The sequence below is a fragment of the Lissotriton vulgaris genome, chromosome 8, assembly GCF_964263255.1.
Source record: "Lissotriton vulgaris chromosome 8, aLisVul1.2, whole genome shotgun sequence".
In the NCBI taxonomy this organism is placed as follows: domain Eukaryota; kingdom Metazoa; phylum Chordata; class Amphibia; order Caudata; family Salamandridae; genus Lissotriton; species Lissotriton vulgaris.
The window spans coordinates 1,369,403,217-1,369,429,551 of record NC_141696.1 but is presented as its reverse complement, the minus strand read 5'-3'; the positions used below and the strand labels follow the sequence as shown (position 1 = coordinate 1,369,429,551).

Here is a 26,335-nt window from a genome sequence, read left to right as displayed (position 1 = left end):
ATCATACAGAACCTCAAGACCTGGTCAATGGTACTTGTACCAGATCTAAAACCCGCCTGTAATGGGGACAGTATACCTTCAAGCTCCATCCACCCATGAACCCTCGCCAAAATCATACGAGCAAACACTTTCTGAAAGCAGTCAATTAGGCTAATTGGGCGGTAGTTCCCTGGGTTAGATCTATCTCCCTTCTTGTATATGGGGAGAATCTCTGCCCCTTTCCATGTCTTGGGGATAGGGGCACCTCTCGCTATAATGTTAGCTATACTAGTTAAGTAGGGTACCCATAGGCCTATATTTACTTTAAATAGGTCTGCCGGGATTTGATCCAACCCGGGTGCCTTCCCCCTCTTTGTTAACCCTAATGCATACTCCGCTTCTGCTTCAGTAAAAGACAGGGTCGTAGTGCTAGGAATTGTTACCGTTAACATGGTTGGTCTGGACTGGGAGTCAAAGGATACTGGACAAAATTGGGTAGAGTAATGTTTAATCCAATCTTCCGGGCATACATGGTTAGATGGGGTACGAAACTCGCCATCCTTTCCGCATTTAACAATGTCCCAGAATTTGGTCTGGTCGTTTGATTTACTGGCGTCCAGAAGGTCCGCCCAAAAATCGTCTTCCCATTCCTTCTTAGCCACCCATTGCACTTTTTTGTATCTTTTCCTGGCCTCTTTAACTGCGACAGAATCTCTAGATTTAACTTGCTCAATGAGGTAGCTATGGGCCTCTCTACATTCTCTATTATACCATTTTGCTCTTGGTGGATTCTGGTGCCCAGTGTTAGACTTACATGGCTTGGATAGAATAGTTTTAAGTTCAGAAAAACAATTGTCATGTAAGTCCATCATCTTATGTAATTCGCCCTGGCCCTGCTCAACAACAACGGTCCTCATATGGTTTAAAGCATTTGACACCACATTTTCAATGTTGGCCAGTATCGTTACATCATTTGAAATTAGAGCCCACTTCACTCTCCTCCGATCATTTGATATGGTTACAGCCCCTTGCCCCCTAGGATCAGGATCCCCTAACCTTATCTGATCAAACATTTTAAAAGTCAGGGACAGGGGGTTATGGTCACTTTCTGGGCGTATTATGATTTCCATATAATCAATTACACTCCAATATTCCATTTTTATAAAGATGTAATCGATCCGACTTTTCCTCACACCATTGTCAAAGGTGGGTTTAGCTTCAATGTCTGATTTGGTGCGACCATTCACAGCCCTTAAACCCCATGTAAGGCAAAAAGCTGTCCAGTTCAGAGCGGCCTCCGTCGCTTTAACAGGGGCTTTATTAGAAAGTTCGGGGATTTTCCACGTAGCGTCTTCTTCAAACCCCCAGTTGTCCTCCGACAGATACAATGGCTCAATCGTACAGTTGATATCCCCAGCCAAAATGATGAATGAGGTTTTATTCCAGCCCATTAGTAGTGTATCTAAGGCAGCTATCAACTTGGGGCATCGGCCACCAGGGAGGCCTCTGGCGTATATGTTGATAATAAGCAAGTCCTGCCCCCCTGCTTTGCTCAAACTTATGGCCAAAATATCCGGATTATCTATATGCAACTCAGCAGCTGAGAAACAACAGGCCTGTTTTACCCATGTGGTTAGTCCCCCAGACGCCCTCCCCTTTATACCTTTTATTGCAGGTTTAAAAAAGTTTAGATATCCAGCCTTATAGAACGGAGCTGTAGCCCACGTTTCCTGCAACAATACGACCTCGTAATTATCTATAAACCCCAGCCATTCCTCAGATACTAGGCGTGACTTGACTCCAGCAACATTCCAGGACACCATGTGTGAAGTTAGTAAGTCTGTCTCTGCATGGTTGTTACTAACTGAGGGTGGGGAATGGGGACTCGAGAGGCAGGTATTTATTGGTCCAATTTCCTCTATGTTAGGAGTGGTAGCATTGATCCCCTCAAGCCCCCTCTGCTTCCTGGTTATATGGGGCATGGGCAGTTGCTCCTTTGCTAATTTTAGAGTGAGAGTGGATGGGATATGCACTCCTTCAACTTCCACTGGTACTAGGTTGAGTGGCTGGATCGGAGCCCATAGTCAGTCAACCCATTCAAGGTCTGACAGTGCTTCAAAATGATTGTAGAGGGGAGGATAATATTGGGGATAGTGTATTGCAGGCTCTCGAGGTCTTCCCCCTTTAACTTTCCATGGGTTGTGGTCCATGGGGTTAGTTTGGTGTGTATGGGGGTAGAAGTAGCCAAGATGTAAGGTCTGGACATCACCCAAACGGGCGAATCTGGTTTTCCTCTGGATTCTATCCACTACCCAGGGGTCTCTGAATGAAACTAAGATACAGTCCCCTTCTAGGTCTTTTTCACCCTTTCCTACCCATTCTACTCTCCTTACGTAGAGGATTTCGGTAGGGGACGACGGGGGAAGTGGGCGGTGTTTGTTCAGCCAGAATGTGACCTTGTTCCGCAAGTCCACTTGGGATTCTTTGATACCCTCTCTAAGGGGGGCCACTCCTGTTAATACAATTGTGAATTGACACGCTTCTGGGGGGAGGTTAACCCTCGGTGGATTTCTAATGGTTCTATTATTTGTCTTTTTATTCCTATCTGGATGTGGGGTTTTATTATCCCTTCCCGGTGCTGGTGTATGTACCAGGGTATTTTTTTGTCGGTTTGATACACCATTCACTTGGTGTTTTTTCCCCTGTGCGATGTTGGCTACTAATGGATTTTTGGCCTTAATTGATTCTTTGGTTGGGACTCTGCTAGCAGATGGTGTAGTTGCCCCCGTTTGTGGTTTCTTATTTAAATTAGTAGTCGATGTCACTGCGGGATTGGTTAGAGTTATCCCCGTATTTAAAGTTATACCCCCTGTTGGGTTTGAGCCTCTCAACTTTGAGCTAGTGGCTGTTAAATTTTGTAAGAGGTCCATGTTAATGTTAATGGCTGCTTCTAAAACGTCTATTTTAGCAGACATTATCCTGGCACTCTCTAAGACCGGAAGCAATAAAGTTTTAACCATTGCTTCCATTTCTGTCAACAGGACGTCATCACTACTAAGACAAGTTGGACAGGGGTTTGAAGACCCAGGGTGGGCCAATGATGGGCAAAACACTATTGGGGGTGCTTGAGTGGACTGGGAATGGGAAGAACTATTCGCTTGATCTAATTTGGGTTGTTTCTGTGTCATAACTCCCTGTGGGCTTGAAACATACTTTCTTTTTCGTGATACCTTTTTAGTGGTTACTAGTGGCTGGACGGGGGTACTGGGTAAGATAGGGACTTCTAATTGCGAAGTTCCTGGCGAACTACGCTTATCATCGTTCTCTATGGATAGGCTATCCCCGTCTGTGCTAGACACATTATTGTCTGAATTCTGGTCCATAATTTCTTGTGGTCTAGGTGTTGTAGCTTCGACCCCATCCTCGTGGACTATTATGTCAGTGACTGATGTAGAAATGCAGTTAAACGCTGCATTGGTTAGTGGGCTTTTTACTCGAGCCAGGGCACCTATTGAAGAGCGTTTCCCAGTAACTAAGTCCAGGGACAGTCTGTGCTCAACCAGTTCAATTTCTTTTTCTAATATTCCTGTGGCTCTGGTAATAAAGGCATCTAGGGGGCCTGAGACAACACCCTTTGAAGTTTGGATATGCACTAATCGTTGTTTACCAGATCTCAGGGCCATATTTGAGTGCAGGTAGTTAGTGCCTCTGAGTACAGTTTAAGGGAGTATCTAAATATAAGGTAGGACCTGGAGTATGGGCCCAACCCAACCTCGTCCGACCCCGGACGGCCACAGACGGTCCCGCCCTTGTCCCGGGCTTCTCCCGGCGCCCTCCCGCGCGCTCCCGCGCAGCGGGGATGACACTACTCTTTTGTAGATGGCTGATTGGACTCTAGGGGCGGAGCCGGCAGGGAGAGCAGCCCAGGTGACCACGGGCGCGCGGGGGCTCCTGGAACTTGGAGTTCCCCGCTTCTGGCTCGCAGCCCTGCCGGTCAGAGAAGCAGCACACCTGAATGCCTCACAACCGCTCCTGGCCGCGAAGCGGGACCCGCGAAGCGGGACCCGCGAAGCGGGTCCGGCGAGGGGCAGCGGCGGGAGCAGGCAACAGGCAGGCAACACAGGCAGCAACGACCGCCCTCGGCTCCCTCCTTGGTCGCTGGAGCAGTAGGTCCGTAGTCCGTAGTTTTGGCATTCACAATTATTTGATGATCATTTCGTCACCCATGACACCAAAATTACAAGAAACTACAAGAGTTCTGAGCGCTGTTGAAAAGTCATCAAACGATTCGGAAGCCCTTGAGATCTTGTGTAAAACTTGTATCTATTCAATGCTATGCTGGTGGTGGGTTTGAAATGTGTCTCCATACGCAACAAAACTTCTTCAAAAGTACTCATTTCCCCCTGTACTACAGGTAGAGTCCTGAAAACAGCTTGGCCCTCGGACCCTAAACAATTAAGCAGTATATTTTTCTTCCTCTCATTTCCCATCCTGTCCCCATCAATAGCTTTCATATAAGTCAAGAATCTCTCCTTCCACCTAGACCACGGCATAGGAGGATCGCCTTTGGATTGTAAGAATTTTGTAGGGGGTTCAAATTGCATGGTAAAATATTAGTATAAAAGATTACTTACACAATTAAATAATAGAATCACAATTTTCCTTTGGCCTTAAATATGAGTCTTGCACAAAAAAATATACATAACAAAATAAAAGATATGAAGGAGAAATAATAAGAAGAGAAAAGAAAAAATATAGTTCCACTGAAGTATTCTCTCAGTATCTCCTTGTAGCGTTGCTTAAAATTCAAATCTAGTCTTGTAAATTGACAGAATTCTTCTTGCAGGAGATCGAGTAATATGCTACAAGCTTACCAAGCCACTTAAATCCACCCGTGTGCTTTTGCGATGATTCATCAGTGTAAATATGTTCATAAAGCACTATTTAATCATCCATATAAACAGCCTTAACAAGAAATATGCGCGGTCGTGCGCATCGACGAATTGAAGGAAGAACAGGTTAACACAAGATGGCGGCGTTGCGTGTGACAAGGCCGCGTAAGGGTTACGTTGTGCGATGACGCGATCGCGTTATGGTCAAATCCATCGTAGCTTCAATGACTCCCAACACAAACAGGAATGCGCGTTGAAAACGATGTCTCCAAGACAACGAAATCCACACAGTAATGCCCGTCAGCAGGGAGCACGCGCCCAGACACGCGTTGAGAACTCCGTTACTATAGCAATAGCACAGACAGGAAGGTAACGGTGAGATTCACAGAATGCGAATCTGTAAAAATCTCCAAATTTATAAAAAAAAAATTCTTGATGTAGGCATATGAGAAAAAGTCCATGGAAAGTTGGTGATGAAGTACAAACAATACTCTCCACAAGTAACGCAGCAAGGTAAATCCTTGTAGATTCCATGTAAAATTGGAGAAAATCCCAAAGTAATTGTACCGCTCCTGTGCCCCAAAGAAGTAGCAGGTACAGGTCCCTCGTCGCCAGTGTAAAGTTCTCAGGAAAATAAGTCCAATAAATCCAGGATAGGTTAAAGCAGTTTAATGAACAGGGCATAGTCCTGCTTGCTCAGAAATCCAAAGCAGAATGAGATAAAGAACCATTCCAAATGAAGTAATAACTAACAGTAGGGCATGCGCTCATTTGAAAATATACAAAGAAAGGAACAGGGGAATAAAAAGGGAATAAACATTTAAACCATGTCACACACACTTATGTACTTTATTGAAGATGTTTTCAGACCTTGTTGTACTCATTCTAAATTACATCAACACCATATCAATCTTTTGCTTTAAGAGCATGATTTAATTAAAATGAAACATATGTTGGATTGAATTAAGAGAGAATTTAACTTGTAGCTTTCTGTTTTTTTTTTTGGGAGAATGTCTGACTACCAGAAATATAATTTCAATGATCGTAATTAATGTTGTGAAAACACACATCACTTCCATCTCTTCCCAGATAAGTTAAATACATTTTACACATCTGAATCGAAGCATTGACCAACGTCATGATGTATGGAACCTTTTGCTTAATATGTGTTAAAGATGTGCAAAAATGGTTAAATATTAGAAAATGATCTCATGTCTTTCTATGGGGGTGATTCAGTAGAAAATAATCTTGTCTAGAGAAATTAATGTATTGCATCGATTCAGCTCAAACAGATAGTTCCTTATTGAAATTATGGCAATTAATCTTATTGTAAATTTGGATAAATCTCTGCTCGATCAAAAATTTACCACCCTATTTGAAAAAAGCGAATACATCTGGTAAATATGGATCTGTTATATAAGTTAGGCAAATGAAAAGTTTTTCTGTACCTACAACTATTAAACTGCAACAGTTGGGATTTAATTGCTATGTAACCTTACAAAATCGGAATGGATCGAAAAGGGGATGGTTAAAAGCTGTGAGTGTGTCTATTGTATGTTGCAGGATTAATCTAAAACTAGTTAATTCTGGCATTCTTTCAGTGCTAATTCTATCAAGCAAACGTGATTAAGAGTATCCATGGATATTTTTGGTACCTTACCCTACCTTTTTAAATAGGATAATGGAATGTACTGCAATTATTATAGTAACAATTTGTACTTTCTATGGGAATTAAAAACAACAGTGTAGAGCATGTGTTATTGTCAAAATAACTATGATGATGCAGATTTTTACATTCGAAAATCTGCCTCACAGAGCAAATTATATTGTGTTTAAAAATACTTCATGCAGGCAAGTGTTTTTAAATGTTTAATGTGCAAATGTAAACTTAGGAGAGATCTACAGTTTATTGTAGTAGCGTCATTTTGCAAATCCCTGAATAAATGAAATACCCATAGCGGTTGCCACCATCTTACTTCCTGACACTCAGTTCCTTATTGCCATGTGAAATTTATTTCCAAGTTACATGTAAAGCATCCTGTTACCGTATGGTCAGCAGTAATATATAAATGCTGAAATACTTTGGGTGGGAGTAAAACTTTAAAAGTAACATAACAAGTATTTGTAAAGTGATTATTCACCCCTAGGAGTGTCTTCGCCCTAAAACAGTTGTTTATTGTCCACTTAATAACACCTTCCAATATTAACTAATACTATCTACTTTGACTATTGTATCTGTTCTGTTTGCATTTATCATTGTGCCTTGTCCAGCAATATTGATTACAATCTTTGTCATTGTCAAGAATTTTCTTGAATGGTGGCAATCCTTTTGCTGTACATAGGTTACTACAGACATGTTATTTCCCAAGTCGTACTGCAGTGCTAAAATTAGGACAGAAACACATGCGCACTATTTCAAATGAAACCATACACAGACTGTATAATAAACAAATGGCCATAAATATGTGATACCTATCTTCACAAAACAGCATATATTTTCTAAATGTTTGTTATGCTGAAATAGAAAAAGTATATGGGGATTATTAGGAGCTTGTTGGAAGTAGGATATCTGCAAAGAATTGGTATATGTCTTGTTTGCCTCAGTACGGTATACCTGGCTATATACTCTAAATAGAGCCGACAGTACATTGCAAATTCGTTTTTGTCCAGTATCTGTAAAGCGCTAAATAACCCCCTAAAATAATTATTGGTGTTTGGTTCTTTAACAAGTACATATGTAACTAGAGGGATTTATATAGGTGTAGTCAAGATCTATTCCAACCTAGCTTTAATTCTTAATTTGTCTGTGCACGTGAATTAAAGTATTGCTGTCTTTTTAAAGGATGCAGACACTCTTAAACGTCTATAATTTACTGTTCTATTGTATTGAATTTGTACCTTTCATTAATCAAGTAACTCCAGTCATTAGTAAGTCCTACTTGGGAAAAACTGCTTTTGCTAAATCATTCTACACTAATATAAGCAAACCTTATTGTTGATAGAACTGACCAGCATAAAATAAAAAGGTGCAGCTATGCAGAATCATTTTCCGATACCCTCATGCAGAGTAACAAACATTACGAAAACTAATATACACATACTTGATGGATGAACATTCAAAAATATACACATTGCAATATATGGTGGAATTCATGTAGCCTGGCCATAGTATTGGATACTATACAGTGAATGATTAACTATGAAAAAGACAGTTCAGGATACTAAGGGGATCATTAGGATGGCGGACGGACCTGCGTCCGTCCGCCGCCCCCAAGGTAGAGGGACCGTCCGCAGGGGCAGCGGCGGTCCCTCCATGCCAATTAGGATGTGACCGCCACCCTGGCGGTCACATCCCGAATCTTTAACCTTGCGGCAGGTGCTGCTTGAAGCAGCACCCGCCGCAAGTTTAAAAATGCATGCTTAGCATTTACATGCACAAAGTGGCAGGCACTGCACGGTGCCTGCCGCTTTGTGCATGCAAATGCAGGGGGGTACCATAGGTACCCCCATGTGCAACCCCACCCCTCCTTCACCCTGGGGCCCCGCAACGGGCCCCCAAAAAAAAAACGTATGCCTTTCCGTGGCGGCAATGAAAGGCATGTCCTGCAGCATATACTAATATGGCTGGCGGTGTCTGATAGACACCGCCACCATATTAGAGCTTTTCCGCCACGATCAGAAGGCGACTGCGGCGGAAAAGCGGCGGACGGTCTTCCCGTCCGCCGATGAGACCCCCCAGCAGCGGTAAATCCGCATCCTCCGGACCGGCGGTGGCTTCCGCCGGCCTAGAGGAGGCGGAATCACCGCAATTCTAATCGGCCCTTAGTACACATTCTTTAAAAGAGTTGCTCTTAGCCTTTGTCGTAGAGACCAGCATTCAATGAGCCAGGTTCTCACTATGAAATGCACTCTTATTTGTGTGCGCGTTCCTCGATCTGTATCTTTTTCAATGTATTTTAGAAAGGAATTAAGAATATGAAATAGTGATTAATGTCGATTCTGAAACTATTGTGTATCTTCTTCCCACATTTTAACACAGTATAAATAATATGTACAATTATGTTTGGGTGGGCGTCTCTTATCCTGTATGATGACTGTAAATGTTCCTCTCTTGCTTCAGCCTGGCTCTCTGTGATACTACTGTACTCTGCGGTTGCTGTTGTAGCTGTAAGTAGAGTAACCTACGTGGAATTTGACACTCTGGTTTTCAAGTATCCTTCCTCATTAATGTATTTGGACTAGTGTCTGTTAGACACTTTTCTGCCTGGTCAAAGATGTACATATTTCCTGAACACCTATGGCTCATTATGTATTATTTGCATTGCGTGCATATTTAAGAGCTCCCTGCTGGGCTCGTTAGGACGTTTTAGCTACCTCACTGTCCTAACGAGCCCAGCAGGGAGCTCTTAAACATCAGTACTGTCACTATTATAGAAAGAACAGACTTTTTCAACGTTTATCTACGTACCTTTACTTTCTACCCTTTTATTTTATGTTTAAGGTTCTAGGATTAATGATCCCTACATGTACAGGTGAAGAAAAGAAAACTGAGCAGAAAGTGAAATGGCAGGATTCCTAGATAACTTTCGGTGGCCAGAATGTGAATGTGTTGATTGGGGTGAAAAAAGAAACACAATTGCTTCTGTGATAGCAGGTGTTTTGGTAAGTGTTCCAGTAATTTCTATTTTCTTTTCAGACTTTAGTTTTGGTACTATCTCCTCTGTGTGACACTAAGCAAATGTAAAACCTAGACCAACAGGGGACCAGTGCTGTTTTCCCAGCAGTGCAAAAAGCATGATATCTGCTATTGAGAAACGTGGCATCCTAAATGTGGGAAATAACTTGTTCAACGTGTACATATAGTGGCTGACATTCCATCAAGTTTGATTCACCTGGTACAGTGGTTATGGCTCCGTCCTCTGTTTTCTTATTTTATTCATTTTTTAAAACATGTTATTTACTGAAATATAAAGCATGTCAGAAGCACAGTTGTTTACATTTTAAAGTCATTTTGTGATAAGTTTTTAAAATGAGGGACTTGATTGCAGGTATGCTTAGTTTCCATTTAGTAGTATTTTTTCACAAGTGAAACTTGGCTCACTAAAGTTCGCTTCCCATTACTCGTGGATTTGGTTACAAAAGTATTTAAAATATTTTGCAGACTGGCCAAGTGGGGATGCATCTTCTGTATAATTCCACTACCACTCTGATATTTCTTCCAAATAGCTCTTAATATTAAAAAAAGTCACCCTTTTAAGCAAGTAAGTGTATGGTTTACATCCCCTAACAGTGGCAATGTGAAATTGATTAAAGATTTAGCTATCCTGAAGCTAAAGTTTTTATCCCTGTAATTTGACTTCATCATTAAATCAACCCATACGATTTTACTGAACCAGAATGTTCTTGTTATGTCTTGTCACTTCTTCAGACATGAGGATGTAGACCTCAGTTGTCTCCTACACAAGTGTAAAGCTGGCATCACTGAATGTTAAAAGGTGGTCTGACACTAGGGGCCGCCCAGATTTTTTGCTTTTTGAGCACCTAATTGTTAAGCTTTTACTTTGGGGAGCCTCATAATCTGGGACTCAGCCAGAGTGAACTCATAATGAAGGAGACTTCATGGAGATTTTACTGGTGTCCCCCCTGGCTTGACTAGGCCGCTGCGCAGCAGCTGGAGTATGGGGCACTGGGCTTGTTACATGCAGACACATGTGTACATGCGTGTGCACACGTGTAGGAGCTGCGCAGGGGAGATTCCTAGCGTGCGCAGTCCAGGAGCAGGTACAAATTTAATGGTGTGGCAGGACTTATGCAGAATTGGGTGGTGACATGGAATAGGCTTTATACACTGGAAAGAAACAAGTCAGTGTGTTTTTACTTAATTATTCCCCCATGGGGATGTGGGGCCATGGCTAGAATGACTTCCAGAAGGCCTACAGATTCCAGACACGCACTAAAGTCCATTGTAGTGAAGGTGAAAAGAAGTATTCTGCAGAGTCCAAAGTCATGTTTGTACTGCTTTTGGGTCGTCCAAAAATGTCATACTTCTCTGAGTCCATGGATAGGGTTTGGCCCTGGCAGGTTAGAATAATGCCCTTCTTCCCTGAGCGAAAATCTTCCCTCCAAGGAAGGGAGATAGGTGGAGCTACAAGCCAATCCATCAACCGCTGTCGCTGGGTGCCAGGCACTAAGCTGAATCAAGGTGAAGGCAGCACTGGGGGAAGGGGGGCCATGTGGCCAGAAACACTGGGCGACTCCATTTTGAACAACCCAGAGGCTGGACAAGAAGGAGGGAGCTCGGGCAGGGAAGTGATGTCGCTGTTTGATAGGACAAACAGAGACTTCATTCCAGCCAGTGCCAGTACTTGCACAGGAAGAGAAGCTCTCTCTGGGGTGTGGTCTGCTGAGGTGTAAGGTGCTGGAGCCTGGCAATGGGCAGTTGGAAGGAGAGACCCCCTGACTGTCACCCAGGCCCCTAACAACACCAGAAGAAGCACCCAGGACCCTTGCGCAGAAGCAGGGAGCGAGTGAAGACCGCTCCCTGCAGAATGCACCCTCTTGGAGACCCAGAGGGTGAAGGAGAGTTCTCCCAGTGGCTGCGGGACGCCATCAGGAGCAAGAAGACTTGAAAATGGGGCAGATCAGACCCCCAGGGGCTGAGATATGGCCACCCGGTAGGTAGGCGACCTTTGACCCCTAAGAAGTCCGACGACGAAACGCGCGGGACTCCGCCGTCGGTCTCAGAGATGCCCCTGGGATGGGTCAGGTCCTTGGGGCTGCCCCCAAGGAGAAGTAAAGCCGGGGAGCGCTGTTGCGCTCCCAGTGAAGGTGCCCTGCAGTGGGGGCAGAAGCCCACCCTGGCCCCCACCGAAGATGGAGGCGGGGAAGCGCCGTTTGCCCCCCCCCCCACGAGGAGAAAAGCCGGGGTGGGCTCCCCAAGCTGCCCTCCATCGAGAAGGCATGCGGGGGTCTGGGACCCCTAGAAGAACCTTCAAGAAGAGGCCTGGTGCTCGGGGCCCGGGTGGGACCAGGCCCCAGAAAAATCAGCGCGAGCGGCCGGGGGTTGGATCCCTGGGCCGCAGGACAGTACCTGGGGTCCGGGTGGGACCGGCCCCCCAACGAGGCTGGAACACGGCAGAAGACCGCCGGCAGCATCAACGTGGCTCTCCCCGGCACAGCGGGAGAGCCACTCATACAATATTCACAGAGAGGAGCCTGAAGTGCCCCATAATGCCTTGCAAGGCATGGGGAATCTCGTTTTGGTCCGTGGTGGCCCCCCAGAGGAGGGGGGTCACCCTCAATGGTGAAAATGTGCTGAGGGGAGCTGCTGGAGATGCGCAGTCATGGAGTGAAGGGCTGAGTTGGGGATGTCTTGAGAAGGGCATCCCCTGGAGGTGAAATGGTGGAATTGCATTGAAATGCATTTACTAATGGTTATTTCTTTTAGAGGGACTGAATTTCCGTGTTTAATGTGAGTACTGGTGTAAGACGAGGTCCTAAGCAAAGTGGGGTTATGTTGTCAGACATTCCTGCTAGGGTGTCTGGCTGTGTATGCGTAATCCTGTGATTTCATCTGTGATGCCTTTAGGGGCTGTATTTGCAAAGCATTCTAATGATACCCAAATGTGCTGAGTACTGTTATTCTAAAGTGTGCGTCAACATGTATTCTTGCTGCTGCGCTTAGGTAAAGACCTCAGACTGCTAGCACCTTAAGATATAGAGGTGCATACTTTATGGTAAGTAGGAGATGCTCAGTCAGGGTCATGTGTCACCAAGGTAGGTGTACCCCTTTTTAATGCTTGTTGAGGTACTAGGTTGGGTCCCCGCTGGGATGGTGCCAGTGCGCAGGGCCCTTGCTCCAGATTATGTTCAACTAACTGCATTGGGGGCAAGATGATGTGCATACATGGGAGTGGTGGTACTAGACCCCACCCCCCTTGCTGGAGGGGTGGAGATGTTATGCAATTTTAATTCCAACAGCTTATGTATATTTGTAAATTGGTGCATAGTGTTGAGTAGTGTGTGTGTTTAATAAATGTACTCTTACTTTTATAAAGTACAGACTGGACAATCAATTATGGAGTGTTATTTCTGCGCACATGCAAATGGCGATTACTAGCCCATACCATCTCCTTGAGTAAGCCTCAGACTGCTCTGCAACGCTACCTTCTGAGAGTCCGGCGCTACAATTGGGTGTTTGGTTCCCAGTGAAGGACAAATGTAGTCATGTTATTTGTGCAGGCCTCACAGATGCTGCTCAGAGTAATTTGTATCCCTACAAAAGAAGAACAAACTGATTCTGAAGAGATTTGAGAAAAATACAATTGGAAAGAAGGTAGAAAAAAGGCTACCTGGCAGCTTCCCAAGATGTCCACCTTTTTTTTAACTAGCACTGTACAAAATACAAATTAAAGCTGCTGAAGCATTCTATTTCACAAACATAATTTTATCATAACCCAAGAAGCTCTTCAGAATGAAAACTAAATTAGATGCTCCATCTGTACTTTAATCTACATTTCTTTCCCTCCAAGAAACTGTGTAAGAGGTCTTGACTATCTTTTCAAAGATAAAATTGCTTAGATTAAACACTGTGTTGAACAAGAATGCCGTCCCCACCGCATGAAAACCCCACCAAATTCACTAATATCATGATTCATGTGTGTAAGGACCGCTTCCATTTGATTATTGACTGCTCTTATGAATAATTTTTAGGTCTCGCCTAGGCAGGGCTTGCGCTGTCTCTTTGAGACATGCTGTATTCATGATATGGCGATACCAAGGGCGTTAAGCAACATCCATCTTTCAAATTGGCTCCTTTTACTGTCCTTTGTAAATGACTGCTATTCATAAGTTAATATGGTTACTTGTCCCTAGCACTCTTCTTTTTTGGGCTCCTGAACTCAGTCACGCCCACGCTTGCTCCCGCTCCTCGTTTTCCTGTCAGCTGCTTTTTATATTTGCTAACACTCGCTCTTCCTCCTTGGCTACAGCTGTTGTCTCCTTCTCTCTCTTCAGCGGTAGAATGGAGGCTTTCACAGTGTAGCTAACACTGAGGACACACAAAAACTTCTTTGTAGTCGGTGTACTCTTCCACGCTCCCAGGCTGTTGAAAACAACGCCATCTTTGTGGAAGGTTCCCTTCTATAAACAGGTCTGTAATTATTGGTGTTATGACACCTGAATGCATATTTTATCCACGTTTTTGAAAGCCAATAAAGCTCGGATATTCTCGAAACGGAGCCGAACCCTTTCTTAGGAACTTCTGCAAAATCGTTTTATATATACATCTTATTCCAAATGAATCGCGCCACGTTCTGTCATCAGTGTTATTTGGCATGTTTTTTGGTTTGCTCAATTATATACATTTTACTGTGTTGAAGAGGTGCTCTATTGACTCCTTCTTCAAATTCGCTCGTCTTTTTTGTGCATTTTTATAGGCACAACATTGTTTTCTGAGGGTGCCTGTTCCATCCTCCGTCTCCAACACCTTCCTGCTTTGCAGCTTGATCCCTCCCAGCACCACCACCCTAATCACTGCTTGACTGACATTTCCTGGTTTCGGGTGATTGCCATGGCACGCCACAACACTCTAGCAGCTCAGTTGCCTTTCTGCATGATAATAAGCAGAATGTGCACACTACTAAAAAGCGGGTGGTCAAGGAGCTTCGCGGGCAATCAAGATGGCCGCGTAAGCTCGGAGCTCCGAAGACCCTCCGATCCTCCTTATTGATCCTGTCAACTATCCTGTCCCACGGTGGTGGGAATCAGTTGCGGTGTCGATGCTGATGCGGCGCCCGTTTTCAGATTGAAGATCCGAGCTTCCTGTACCGAGTTACACCGTCGGGAGGCCTGGTGACGACGACGCCATAGCTGCCTGGCATTGTTGGGGCGGTGACGGAGCCCTGTGCGGTGACCTTTCGAGTGGGACTAACTGTTTTGTAAGGTCCAGCGTCCCTGCTGATCTCCCCGGAGGTTTGCTGTTTCCTGGGGACGGCGGAGGGACTTGTTGGCTTCGATCAAGTGGAGGTGGTGTTATTGGTTTGCCCCCTCTCGGATCGTAAGATCCCCGTCGCCCAACATGGCGGGCAGAGGAGATCCGGACAAAGGGAAGCCTCCGAGGGTCAGCAGAAAACCCCTCCACTCGCAGTCCACCATCCCTGAACGATTTTCTCACTCTAGAGGTTCGCCAGGTGCTTTGGGCCATACCAAGGACCCGCAGAGGGACGTGTCCCCGGATGATACCGAACCCACCCTCCGGGATGTGATGGGAGCCATTGCTGGCGTGAAGGCCGCGATGCACAGCCAACATGAAGTGCTGTCCAGCAAGGTTGATACCCTCAAGATCGAGCTCAACCTCATCAGGGCCGACCTCGGGAAGACGAACGACAGGGTCAAGTCACTCGACATCAAGACGTTGAGTCTGACTACTGATATGTCGGACGTGCAGACCGAGGTTCGGGACTTGAAGGCCGCTAATTTGATGCTTGCGTGCCGGCTTGATGATTTTGAGGGACGGGCACGGTGCCAAAACGTCCGCATTACAGGTGTGCCGGAGGGTGCGGAAGAGGACGCCGCGGATTTATTTGTGGAGGATCTGGTGGTGAAGCACTTGGCGCCCGAAGGCCTGAGTAAATTTTTTTCGGTCGAGAGAGCTCATAGATTGCCTGGTGGCCAACCGAAGTCGGGTGCGTCCCCGCGCCCCATCATTGCCAGACTGTTTAATTACAGGGACCGAGACGCAATCCTACAAGCGTCGAGAAGTGGCGGTCCGCTGCGGTTTCAGAATGCTGACGTGAATTTCTTCCCCGACTTCACTCAGGCTGTACAGAAACGCTGGCAAAGTTTTATGGGAGTGAAACGAAGACTGAGGGAGTTGGGGTTGAGGTACTCCATGATCTACCCAGCGAAACTGCGAATCGAACATGGTGATCTGACGCTGTTCTTTGACTTGCCAGATGCTGTGGGGGACTGGCTGGACACTTTGCCTCAGCGTCGGACTACTCCGGAGGATCTGTCGGAAGGGGCGTCGGGCGGCCCAGGCTCCCAGGAATAAACTTTAATATGATGGTCTTCTTTTTGCGAGGGGCCCTGCGGATGGCATCGTTCATTGACTCTTGTTTCCTTTTTATTTTTCCGGTTTTTTTATCTTTGGAGGGTAACGGGGGTGATAGGATGTCTCCTTTCTCCTCTGGGGGCTTTTTGTAGGTTAGTTTAAACGGGGCGACAGGCACACTGCTAGTTGGGGGGGCTTTTAGTCTAATGCAGGGGTGCAGGGTGGGGGGTAGTTGGGTTTTGTGTTTCTCTTTTGCTCTCTTTTCCTTACTTTTCTCATGGCGAGGTTACTATTGTCTTGAATACACCGTATCGGTGGCTGCCTTCTGGGGGGGATGGCTGGGGCGGGGCATCTTTGATGATGGGGGGTAAGACTTTGAATGTTCTTAGTTGGAACGTGAATGGGTTGGGGGATCGTATTAAACGTGGTGTTGTATTACAAATGTTTAAACGTTGTGTTCCCGATGTTATCCTCCTGCAAGAAACTCATCTCGTTGGCAATACTTGTAGGGCTCTGAATAGAAAGGGGTTCAAAATGGTGGCCTACTCCGGGTTCTCCTCGGGATCCCGAGGGGTGGGGATAATGATGCGCATGTCTCTTCCCCTGGAGGTGGAGTCCACAGTGGTTGATGATAGGGGTCGCTATGTTGCCGTGGTGAGCAGATGGGAGGGACGTACCCTGGTTTTGGTTTCTGTTTATGTCCCCCCGGGGTTGCAAGCGGCTACCTTCCAGGATCTTGGGGGCGCCATTTTGGGCCTCCCGGAGGGGCTGTTGATACTGGGCGGGGACCTTAACTCTGTGGTTTCGGGCACTTTGGATCGTTTTCCGTCCAGAGATCTACGCAGCGCACAAGCATGGCTATCGGACTTCATGAGCACCATGGGCCTCATTGATTGTTGGCGACTTTTACATCCCGCCCAGCGACAGTACACTTTCCATTCGGGGGCCCACGGTAGTCTTTCCCGAATTGATTACATTTTGACACCCGCGGGTCAGGCACAGACTGTCTCTGGGGCTCGCCTCATGGCCAGGGGTATATCGGACCACTCTCCAGTCTGGGTGTCCTTTGACTTTGGCATCGCGGCGGCTACCAGGGTGGCGCCGGTCAATCCCTGGTATTTTCGCAACCCCAAGACTCGAGATCTCCTTGCTAAAGCTATCGATCTGTACTTTACGGAGAACACAGGTACGGTAACGTCGGCCCTTTCCCTCTGGGAGGCCTTTAAGACTGTCCTTAGAGGAGAAGCTTTCTCCTTGATAGCTGAGGTGCGCAGACGAAGGGATGAGGACATGGTACGGTTGGAGTCGGATATTGCAGAACTGAACTCCCAGTTGGCGCTGGGACCGACACCCGAACTGTTACATGCCCTCTCCTTGAAGCAGTCGGAATATAGAGCCACTGCCACTGACACTGCCAAGGCGATGGGCAGGGAACAGCAAGGGAGGATTTATGACGCTGGAGACAAGGCGGGCAAACTCCTTGCCTGGCCGGACAGGAAGGAGTTGGCTTCCCGTGTGGTGCCTGAGATCCTGGGTGACGATGGTCTGGTTGTTACTGATCCCACTGCTATTGCCGCGGCGTTTACTGACTACTTTGAGACGGTTTATGCATCAGTCTCCGCTCTGACTGAATCGGACTCCGCCTCCTTCTTAGAGGGGATCGAGCTCCCTAGCCTGTCTGACGTTGAGCGCGATGACATGGACCGGGGCATCACGGCTGACGAAGTGGCGTTAGCGATACGGTCCTTGCGCTCCGGGAAAGCTCCGGGTCCCAATGGTCTCCCGGTGGAGCTGTACAAAATCAAAGCTGACACTATCGCCGTGCCCCTGAGGAATATGTTCTTGGAAGCCCGAGACGCTGGTGAACTTCCACTGGATCAACGCTTGGCTACCATTGTGGTCATCCATAAGGAGGGGAAGCCTAGAGACCTTTGTAGGTCGTATCGCCCTATCTCTTTGCTGAATGCTGAGCCCAAAATCCTGGCTAAGTTGCTGGCCAACCGGCTCGTGGGCGTGATCGCGGACTTGGTCCACCCAGACCAGTCCGGTTTCATACCTCACCGTAACACTGCCCTTAATCTTAGACGACTCCACGCTGTCATGGCGCGGACGCACGTGCTCTGCGAGCCAACAGTTCTTGCTTCGCTGGACGCGACGATGGCGTTTGACTCGCTTGAGTGGAACTACCTCTGGGCGGTGCTGTCTAAGTTTGGGTTCGGCCCTGACTTCATCAGTTGGGTTCGGCTTCTCTACTCCTCCCCGATGGCTAACATAACGGTCAATGGTCGCATGTCAGCTTCCTTTGCCTTGCGCAGGGGTACCAGACAGGGCTGCCCGTTATCACCGCTCCTCTTTGCCCTGGCGCTGGAGCCACTTGCTGCTTGGATCCGCATTCACCCTGATATTAATGGGATCCAGTGGTCGCCGGGGTTTGAAGATCGTGTTTCGCTATACGCTGACGACATTCTTCTTTACCTCACCTCCCCTTGTCGGTCTTTGATTGTGGTATTTGACGTACTGGGTACCTTTTGGAGGATACTCGGGCCTGGTCATTAACTGGTCCAAGTCCTACCTCTACGTGCTCCGCTGGGACACTCCACGTCTCCCTAGGGGCTGTGCAATACAGGTCTCGCAACAGGGCTTTAGGTACCTGGGCATCTATATTTCAACGGACGCCAGGGCACGATATGCGAACAACTTGCTCCCTCCTCTAGCGCGCCTCCGGCGTGACGTGGAGGGTTGGAAAAGATTGCCGCTGTCCTTGTTGGGCCGAGCGGCGTTGTTCAAAATGATGTCCCTGCCGAGATTTCTGTATGCGCTTCAGAACACGCAGGACCCAGTGCCTTCCAGATATTTAGAGAGATCGAAGGCTTGCAGCGTACCCTCTTGTGGGACGGAAGGCCGCGCATTGCCGTAGTCAAACTGACCATTCCGTGGTGTGACGGCGGTATTGCCCTGCCCGACGTTCGCCGGTACTACTGGGCTTCTCAACTGGCGGCTATCAATCATGGCCTTTATGGACCGGTGGTTAATCCGGGGTATGCCATGGATCGCTGGCTCATGAACGACGGGATGTACTACAGAGCGCTGTATTCTAGATCTCTGGACCGGAAATTGACTGGTCCCACCAGGACCGCAGTGCACTTGTGGAGGGCGGTTACGAAGACTCTGGGGTGGAAGGGTAGGCTCACCATGGCTACTCCCCTTTACGACTCTGACTTGCTGGGGAACTTGTGGCACTCAAAGGGTTTTGATCGGTGGGACCTCATCGGTATTTCCAAAGTGGCGAATGTGATGGCCAGGGGGGAAATTAAATCGTTTGCTGCTTTACAGGCGGAATTTCAACTGGGGGCCACGGAGTACTTTCGATACGCACAGTTGCGGCATGCCCTTACGTCCTCCTTGCCTGTAGGTGAAAAAGTCCCCGAGTCATCCCCGCTGGAGGACCGGGTGCTGGACGACCATATGCCAGACAGCGCCATCTCCCTGACCTACAAAAAACTTATCAATGTTCGGACGGACCTGCTGGTGAAAATACGAGACCTCTGGATGAATGATGGGATTGAGATGGATGATGAGGACTGGCAGTCTGCGGTTTCCTCCCCTAAGGAGGTAGCTATTTCGGCCAGACTGCGCTTGGTTCAGCTGAAAGTGCTCCACAGGGTGTATGTCACTGGTCCCAGGTTGATCCATATGGGGCTTTCCCAGGACGGCCTTTGTAGAAGGGGATGTGGCGCGCTGGCCACTTTTATGCATACCATTTGGGAGTGCCAGGCCATAGCCTCTTATTGGGAGCGAGTGCATGCGGTTATGCGTGTCGTGACTGGTGTGGAGTTGCCTGCGGAAGCTCGACGCTGCTTGCTGAATGTGTGGGGTCCGTCTGACTACAATAACGCTCAAACCCGCTGGGTCACCCTGGGGAATATGGTGGCCAAGAGGGACATTGCCCAGAGATGGGGTGCTCCGACCCCCCCCACTGTTAGTCTTTGGAAAACCAACATGGACTGGTGCATGCTCCAGGAGAAGACTGTCTACTTAGCCCGGGGTAAGCCCAAGATGTGGGGGCTGGTCTGGGGGGCCTGGAATTCGTATAGAGGTGACATTTGTGTGCCCCCGGAGATAGTCCGACCGGAGATTCGTCTCTCACCATAACTAATCCCCCCACCCAGGTTTTCACGTGATGTAATCCTGTTTCTTGCTCCCCTTACATATGTGTGCTTATATGATATGACTATTTCATGATGCGGAAGTTCCCGCCTCTCCCCCTGGACATGTGCCTTACCGCTCTTCTACGCTTCTCTGCCTTGCCATCTTTCTCCCTTTCTCCCCCCTCTTTCTCCCCTTTTCCTCCTTTCTCCTTGTCCTTTTTCGGTTCTCACCTTGTTCACTGAGTTCACATTTATCATATACAAAATGAAACCTGACTGCTCCTTTTACTGTTTTGTGCACACTTTTATGTTGCTTTATAATGCTGCCTAGCCTCCGGGATGTACGGCTGAATAGCGGTGTACTTTGTATTATAAATAAAGGTTTTCCAAAAAAAAAAAAAAAGCGGGTGGTGACTGACTAATTTGGATGTTACGAAAATGATCACTCTCATAACTGAATGTCAGTGTACCGCACATCGGGGTATGTTATTGACTCCACTGACCATGTACATGTACTTTTTACCGATTCTTGAAGAGCTTAGCTCTACTTGTGAATAAAAAGTTATATTAGATAATCTTAGCTGTAGCTTAAGGTTTTCAGTTATCCAAGTGAGTTTCAAAACATGAAGCCTCTATCTCAGGAGGACGGGCAATGAATTTTACATGCATTATCGTCTTAAAAAAAAAAAAATCAGTGGGTTAAAGTAATGTTTTGAAGTTTCAGTTGTGGCTTTATTAATGTGTTTTCTTCAAAACTTGTTAAACGCTAAATCACGTATCAGAATGTCTGACAGTGATACGCCAAATTTAAAACAATCTCTGTGTTTGGACTTATTCTAAATTTGCCCGCCCTACCTAAAAGACCCAGCGAAGCGCAGCTTTTCTGAGGGCTTTAGCAATAAAATCTCTCAAACACTTCGCTGGTGCACCCTGGAGATACCTGCAGCAGTCTGCACATGCTCTAGTGACTTCAACATACAGGCGATCTACTCAAGTGTCCTCTAAATAAGCTCCGCACCACTCCTCTTGAAACGGTTCTGACATCTCTTCGTTTGTTCGGATGTGAAACGTCACCGGGGTCAAAGAGAGCTTTTGTCGCATTATAATGCCCCGGACTAGTGTGAAATGACTCGCAGTAAATCTAAAGTAAACTGTTCATTCAGGTTTAAGTGGTATTCTTCTCTCTGTCAGGGTAGCTCAATGGCTGCATGCATTAACAAAACCCAATTACTAGTCATGTGGCACAGTGTTCAGATCTTGTGACCTTATTGTACATATTTTAAGCCATACCCTTTGATCGCCTACACTGTGTCTCTTTAAAAGAATTCATTTTAGAGCCCACCCCAGCTTTTCTCATCTCACTTAAAACACTGCTCTCACATCCTAGGATCTCTGCTATCCTTCTTCCTCCCTTACTCTTCCTGACAACACCTCCATGGCCGCCTGACTCTCTGCAAGCAACAAAACAGAGCATGCAAATGAAACCACATTAAAAAACATTGTCATTATTAGCTCCAACAGCTCTAACGTTCACAAATGTGAGACCTATTGCATTGCAAATGTTTGTTCTAATTGCCATCACTCTGGACCCATTTTGCTTCCTCCTTTATTTCGGAAACCTCTGGAAGAGTGTTTTCCTTCAAATTCAGGAATTTGCAGAATGCTTCCTTTTTTGTAAAGTAAGCTTTGCCAATTAAGTACAGAACTGGTAGTCCAGTTGTTGTCTGTTCTGTAGAAAATGTTCAGTAGCAGAGATGTTGGGGCTTTAATATCAGGGCCGGAAAGGCCATAGCTGGCACCGGGCAATACCCCGGTGCGCCGCACGGGTGGGGGCTAGTTTTGGGCCCCTGGGGGCCGTTTTTGTTACAGGGCCGTTTTTACAGCATAGCTGCAAATCAGCCTTGGCAAAGAGCTCGGCGGCACCCCCTCCACCCCCCTCCCCCAAGTTTTCAGCCGAGCACTTTGCCAGGGCCGGTTGTGGTTCCCAGTCCGGCCCTGTTTAATATTAAACCTGTCTGCAGCGTTCAACACTGTGGACCATGGTATTTTTGACAGACATTACTTAATCTGTCCCTTTTTTAGGTCTCGTGGCGATTACCGCGCGATCTCGCCAGAGACCTATTGTCAGTGGCTGTGCATCCCCAGGAGACAAGAGATGGGCACGCGCAGGCTCTGGAAATGGATCGGCGCGGGCCGCGAGCAGACTGAAACACATGCGCGCACACCCATCTCCTGTCTCCACTGCAAGCCTGCTGCTTACTTTCACTTTCCCTCCCCCCTCCGCTGCCGGCTCCACTGCCCATCACCGCTCACAGGAGTGCTCTTTTCACACACACAGACACTCGCTCACACATCCCCTCTTCCCCCCCCCCCCCCACCCCCTCACCACCAGTCATCGGGCTTTTTTTACACACGCACGCATACATACACACGCGCACACACGTGCACACACACACACACACACACACACTCGCGCGCACAAATCCCCCCCTCACACCGGGTTCTTTTTGCGTGTCCCTCTCTCCCTCGGCAGCCAGCGGGCCATTCTCGGCAGCAGGCGGGGCTCTCCACGAGCACGGGAGCCCCGCTAGCTGACACGCAAATCTTCCGGCTGGCATCACGGGCACAGGAGCGCGGGGTAGGGTTCCGTCTGCTTCCTGTAGTTTTGCGGCCCCGCCCCCGTCTCAACACAGGTTGCCTGGCTTCCTGTACAAGCCGGGCACCAATTGGTTACATTTCCGTGACCTGTCTACAAAAAAAAAGCCGCTGAACTGTTCAAATGAAAAGCAGAGCGTTCGTGTACATAAATACATACTGTTAAATAAACTGTCAAGTTATTGCCATATTATTCATATTCTCTGGAATTATTGCCGCCTTGGAGTTTTCATGCATACTTTTAGTTAAAGTGCCTTTTGTGGTAGCATAAAAGGCTTGCAGTAAACCGAGTTTTACGTATGGTTATCAGCTGATGATACATGCCCCAAAATATGTTGGACATGGTTTAGGCTTGAAGGACGGCGTCTGACAGTGTTGATGTTTATGCTATTAGAAATAGCTTGTGCGAGAAAATTAAGAGTATTGGCTTGTTTACTTTTTCAGATTACAGCTACAGAGCTCTGATCTACTAAATAAACTGAGAATGTGCCTTGTCATGTCCCTAATAATACGGACGTGTACATTTTCACATTTTCTGACTTTCGGTCCTTTATTTACTATTCTTTCTGTTTGACAGGTGTACATAATATATCCGCATAGTTTGCCTTTTTGCTAGCGCTATTGGTTTTAGTGATCTGTTGATCTTATGTGACTTGAGAGATGTTTGTATTCTTGATATTTTTTCCATTGGAATTTATTCATAAAGATGGTGTGCGTCTCTGCTACTCAGTGAACCACAGGACCCGTTTCTTTTGTAAGCAACATTTATGTTTTAATTGAAATAAATAGGAATATGTGAGCGTTGATGTGTTGGCAAAACGATTGAAACATGAAAACATGAGCCCGTCTCTAATGCATAATAAACAAAATCAACCCGTATTAATAAACAGTCAGTATTGTGGGGGAAATTTAAAGGAGAGACTAACTGTGCTTTCTGGAGCTGAATGTAGCCAGTGCCTACGACCAAAATATGAACAATTTTAAACATCAAGGTACAGTTGGTATCGGCTGAACAGAAAGCAATTGTAATAATGTAAATTGTGATTTTATTGTGTGAGGGCAGGAGGAAGGATTGTACCAGAAGTGTGCACGCATCTGGCTTTCCTGGCTACCCATGGATATTTTGTATGTAGGAACGGACGGCATGCTTATAAGGACTTAAGTTACTGATTGTTGATTAAGTACTTGACATAACCTTTAGCTGGACACTCTGAATAAAGAACGAGAACGTATGGCAGAAACCCTCTTTTGGGACCTTAATGCAGTGTAACACTTGATAAAGTTGTGACTATTATGATGAGGCTAAACTGGAACATCTGAAAGGCTAAAGTGAATCAACTCTAATAAAGAAGAATTGTTTTACAAGTTACTGGGCATAGAACAAGTAGCCACATTGGAAAGATTTATAATTGTATCTTGTTTGTGAAGGCATTGGTAGGCTAAACAGTTGTGTTTGAATATAACCATCTGAGAAACTATCTGGCCGAAAAAGGTGTTATTGTTCACAAGGGGGGCATTGATGCCCATGGAATGACATACACAAATTCTAACACAGGCAGTCCCCGACTTTTCTGTACAAACCCATCAACCCAGCTCCGATTTCCTCCAGCCCTTTAATGGTTTTTTTTTTTACCTGTCGCCTGCTCAAGATCAGGAAGCAGGCACACCGAACCGGCACCTCCTCACCACTTCTTGCCAGCCAATAGCAACCCCCATGCCCAGCAAACACAGAGAACTACACTGCTATGGCACAGCTCTACCAACTGCCTGCCTTCCTGTCCCTACACTGTTACCCCGCGGTGCAGCCACAGGACAGTGGCTACATTGCCCGTCTCTGCCCCGCATCATGTTCCTGCCATGGAGGTTTTCCACAGCCGGGTGCAGTTAATTAGTACAGGGACCCAAAGATATGTGGCATCGCAGAATAAGAACGGACGTGGTACAGGTAGGCTTTTTGAAATTTATTTATTAGTTTTCACTTTTATATAGCGCAAACTTTACCCGCAGGTATCAGAGCGCTTTAAATCAGCATGCTTATAACAAGCAAGACTAGCACTCTATATTGCTGCCAACTTTGCTTAGCATAAGCAACAACTAACCATTCACAAACAATGCTTATATACCAATTGCAAATTTAAAAAAAAAATTTAATGCAAAGCATTGTCATTTACAATGCCAGTAACTCAAACTTTAATGCTGCGAGACCTGTTGCATTGTAAATGCTTTTTTTTTTTAGAACTTGCTATTCAAAAATGTGGCTGTTATGTCCCCATGGTCCAGTCTAGTCACCTTTTATGTTTAACAAATATCTGCGGCTCCTGACACATTGGTCCATAAGCCATGATCGGATTCTTCACTTACTCAATTTAAGTCTTCCTCAGAATTAAGCTCAAATCCTACTTATGTGTCCACTGCATCTATAACAAACTACCAGTCTAAATCAAGGAGCATGTTGCTAAAATTAAAACCTAGCAAGATCGACGTTTTAGTGACCTCCCTCTCTTCTCTAATCAGTATCTGGCCTTCTGTTATAGCCCGTATAGAATTTGTAACTTCACATGGACTTTAATTTGAGAACTAAGGGGCTCGATATTCTGTTCCTTTTTTTTCTTCCAGATTGCTGTGATGAACAGACCTTTACATTTGCTTGAGCTTCACTGCTTTATTGCCAAAATCACTGCAGTGCTTTAACGACTATGGAAATTCTGTCTGTCTCGGAGCAGCTCTAATATTATTACAGTTTGTGCAAGTTGTGGCTGCCTTTCTCATTGCCACTGTTTACAAAAAGGCATCATTTTCCTCTACTCTTAAAGTACTGGGCTGTCATGATGATTACACACAAAACCATATACCAGCAGTTCCCCGAAGCCTTTTAAGATTAGCACTCTTCCAGTTGAGCACTGATTGGGCAACATATACCATCTGACTGTTTCCTAGACCATCTCTGGCTCAGCTTACTACATGAGGTCACTAAGGCTAACTTACTGAGCAATATTATGTTGGAGCGAGCTGTTACACAGTAAACAATGCTCCCAAACCCTCCCAGTTCTATTTGAAGGACACATGTGGAAGGGAATGGCAACAATGTGAGTCTACCTTTGATGCAGAGAGAACATCATATTTCGATCTCTCTTTTTAGGAGCCATGTCAAAACACGAGCAGTTGAGGTGTAACCCAGAAGAATAACCTCTACGAAAGCACTGACGCATTAGAGGGATTTTGGCAATAAGTAGTAACCACACAAGATCACCCTGCTGGTTATAAACCTGTGTACTAGATCTGTGGTTACACTTAACTCTATGGCAGTGGTCATCAAACTTTTTAACTCCATGCATCCGCAATGGAAAATAATTATCATCGGGACTCCCCTCAAAACATTTCACAATTATTCTATTAAACTGGTATTATTTAAGTATGTCTAGACTTATTTAAACATTGTAGTTAAGTTCTGTTACTGTTTTAAATACAGATTGCCAGCCATACTGGTCAGGTAGACCTTTCTAATGTGTAAAAGTATCCACAGGATAACTATTAAAATGGGGGTGGGGGGTTTGAAGAATATTTGGAGTCTCTTCCCTTTTGTCACCTTCTCTCAGCCAGGAAATAAA

At 46.2% G+C, this 26,335-nt stretch overlaps 1 protein-coding gene across 1 annotated transcript in view; it reads left to right on the top strand.

Annotated features, from left to right (window-relative positions):
- Positions 1-26,335, top strand: part of TMEM50B (transmembrane protein 50B) — a 176,529-nt gene that overhangs the window by 39,396 nt on the left and 110,798 nt on the right. Inside the window, exon 2 of the mRNA XM_086935333.1 lies at positions 9,373-9,533. Within this exon, the coding sequence (XP_086791459.1) occupies positions 9,435-9,533 (99 nt within the window). The 5' untranslated portion in view covers positions 9,373-9,434. The remainder of the gene's footprint in view (positions 1-9,372; positions 9,534-26,335) is intronic.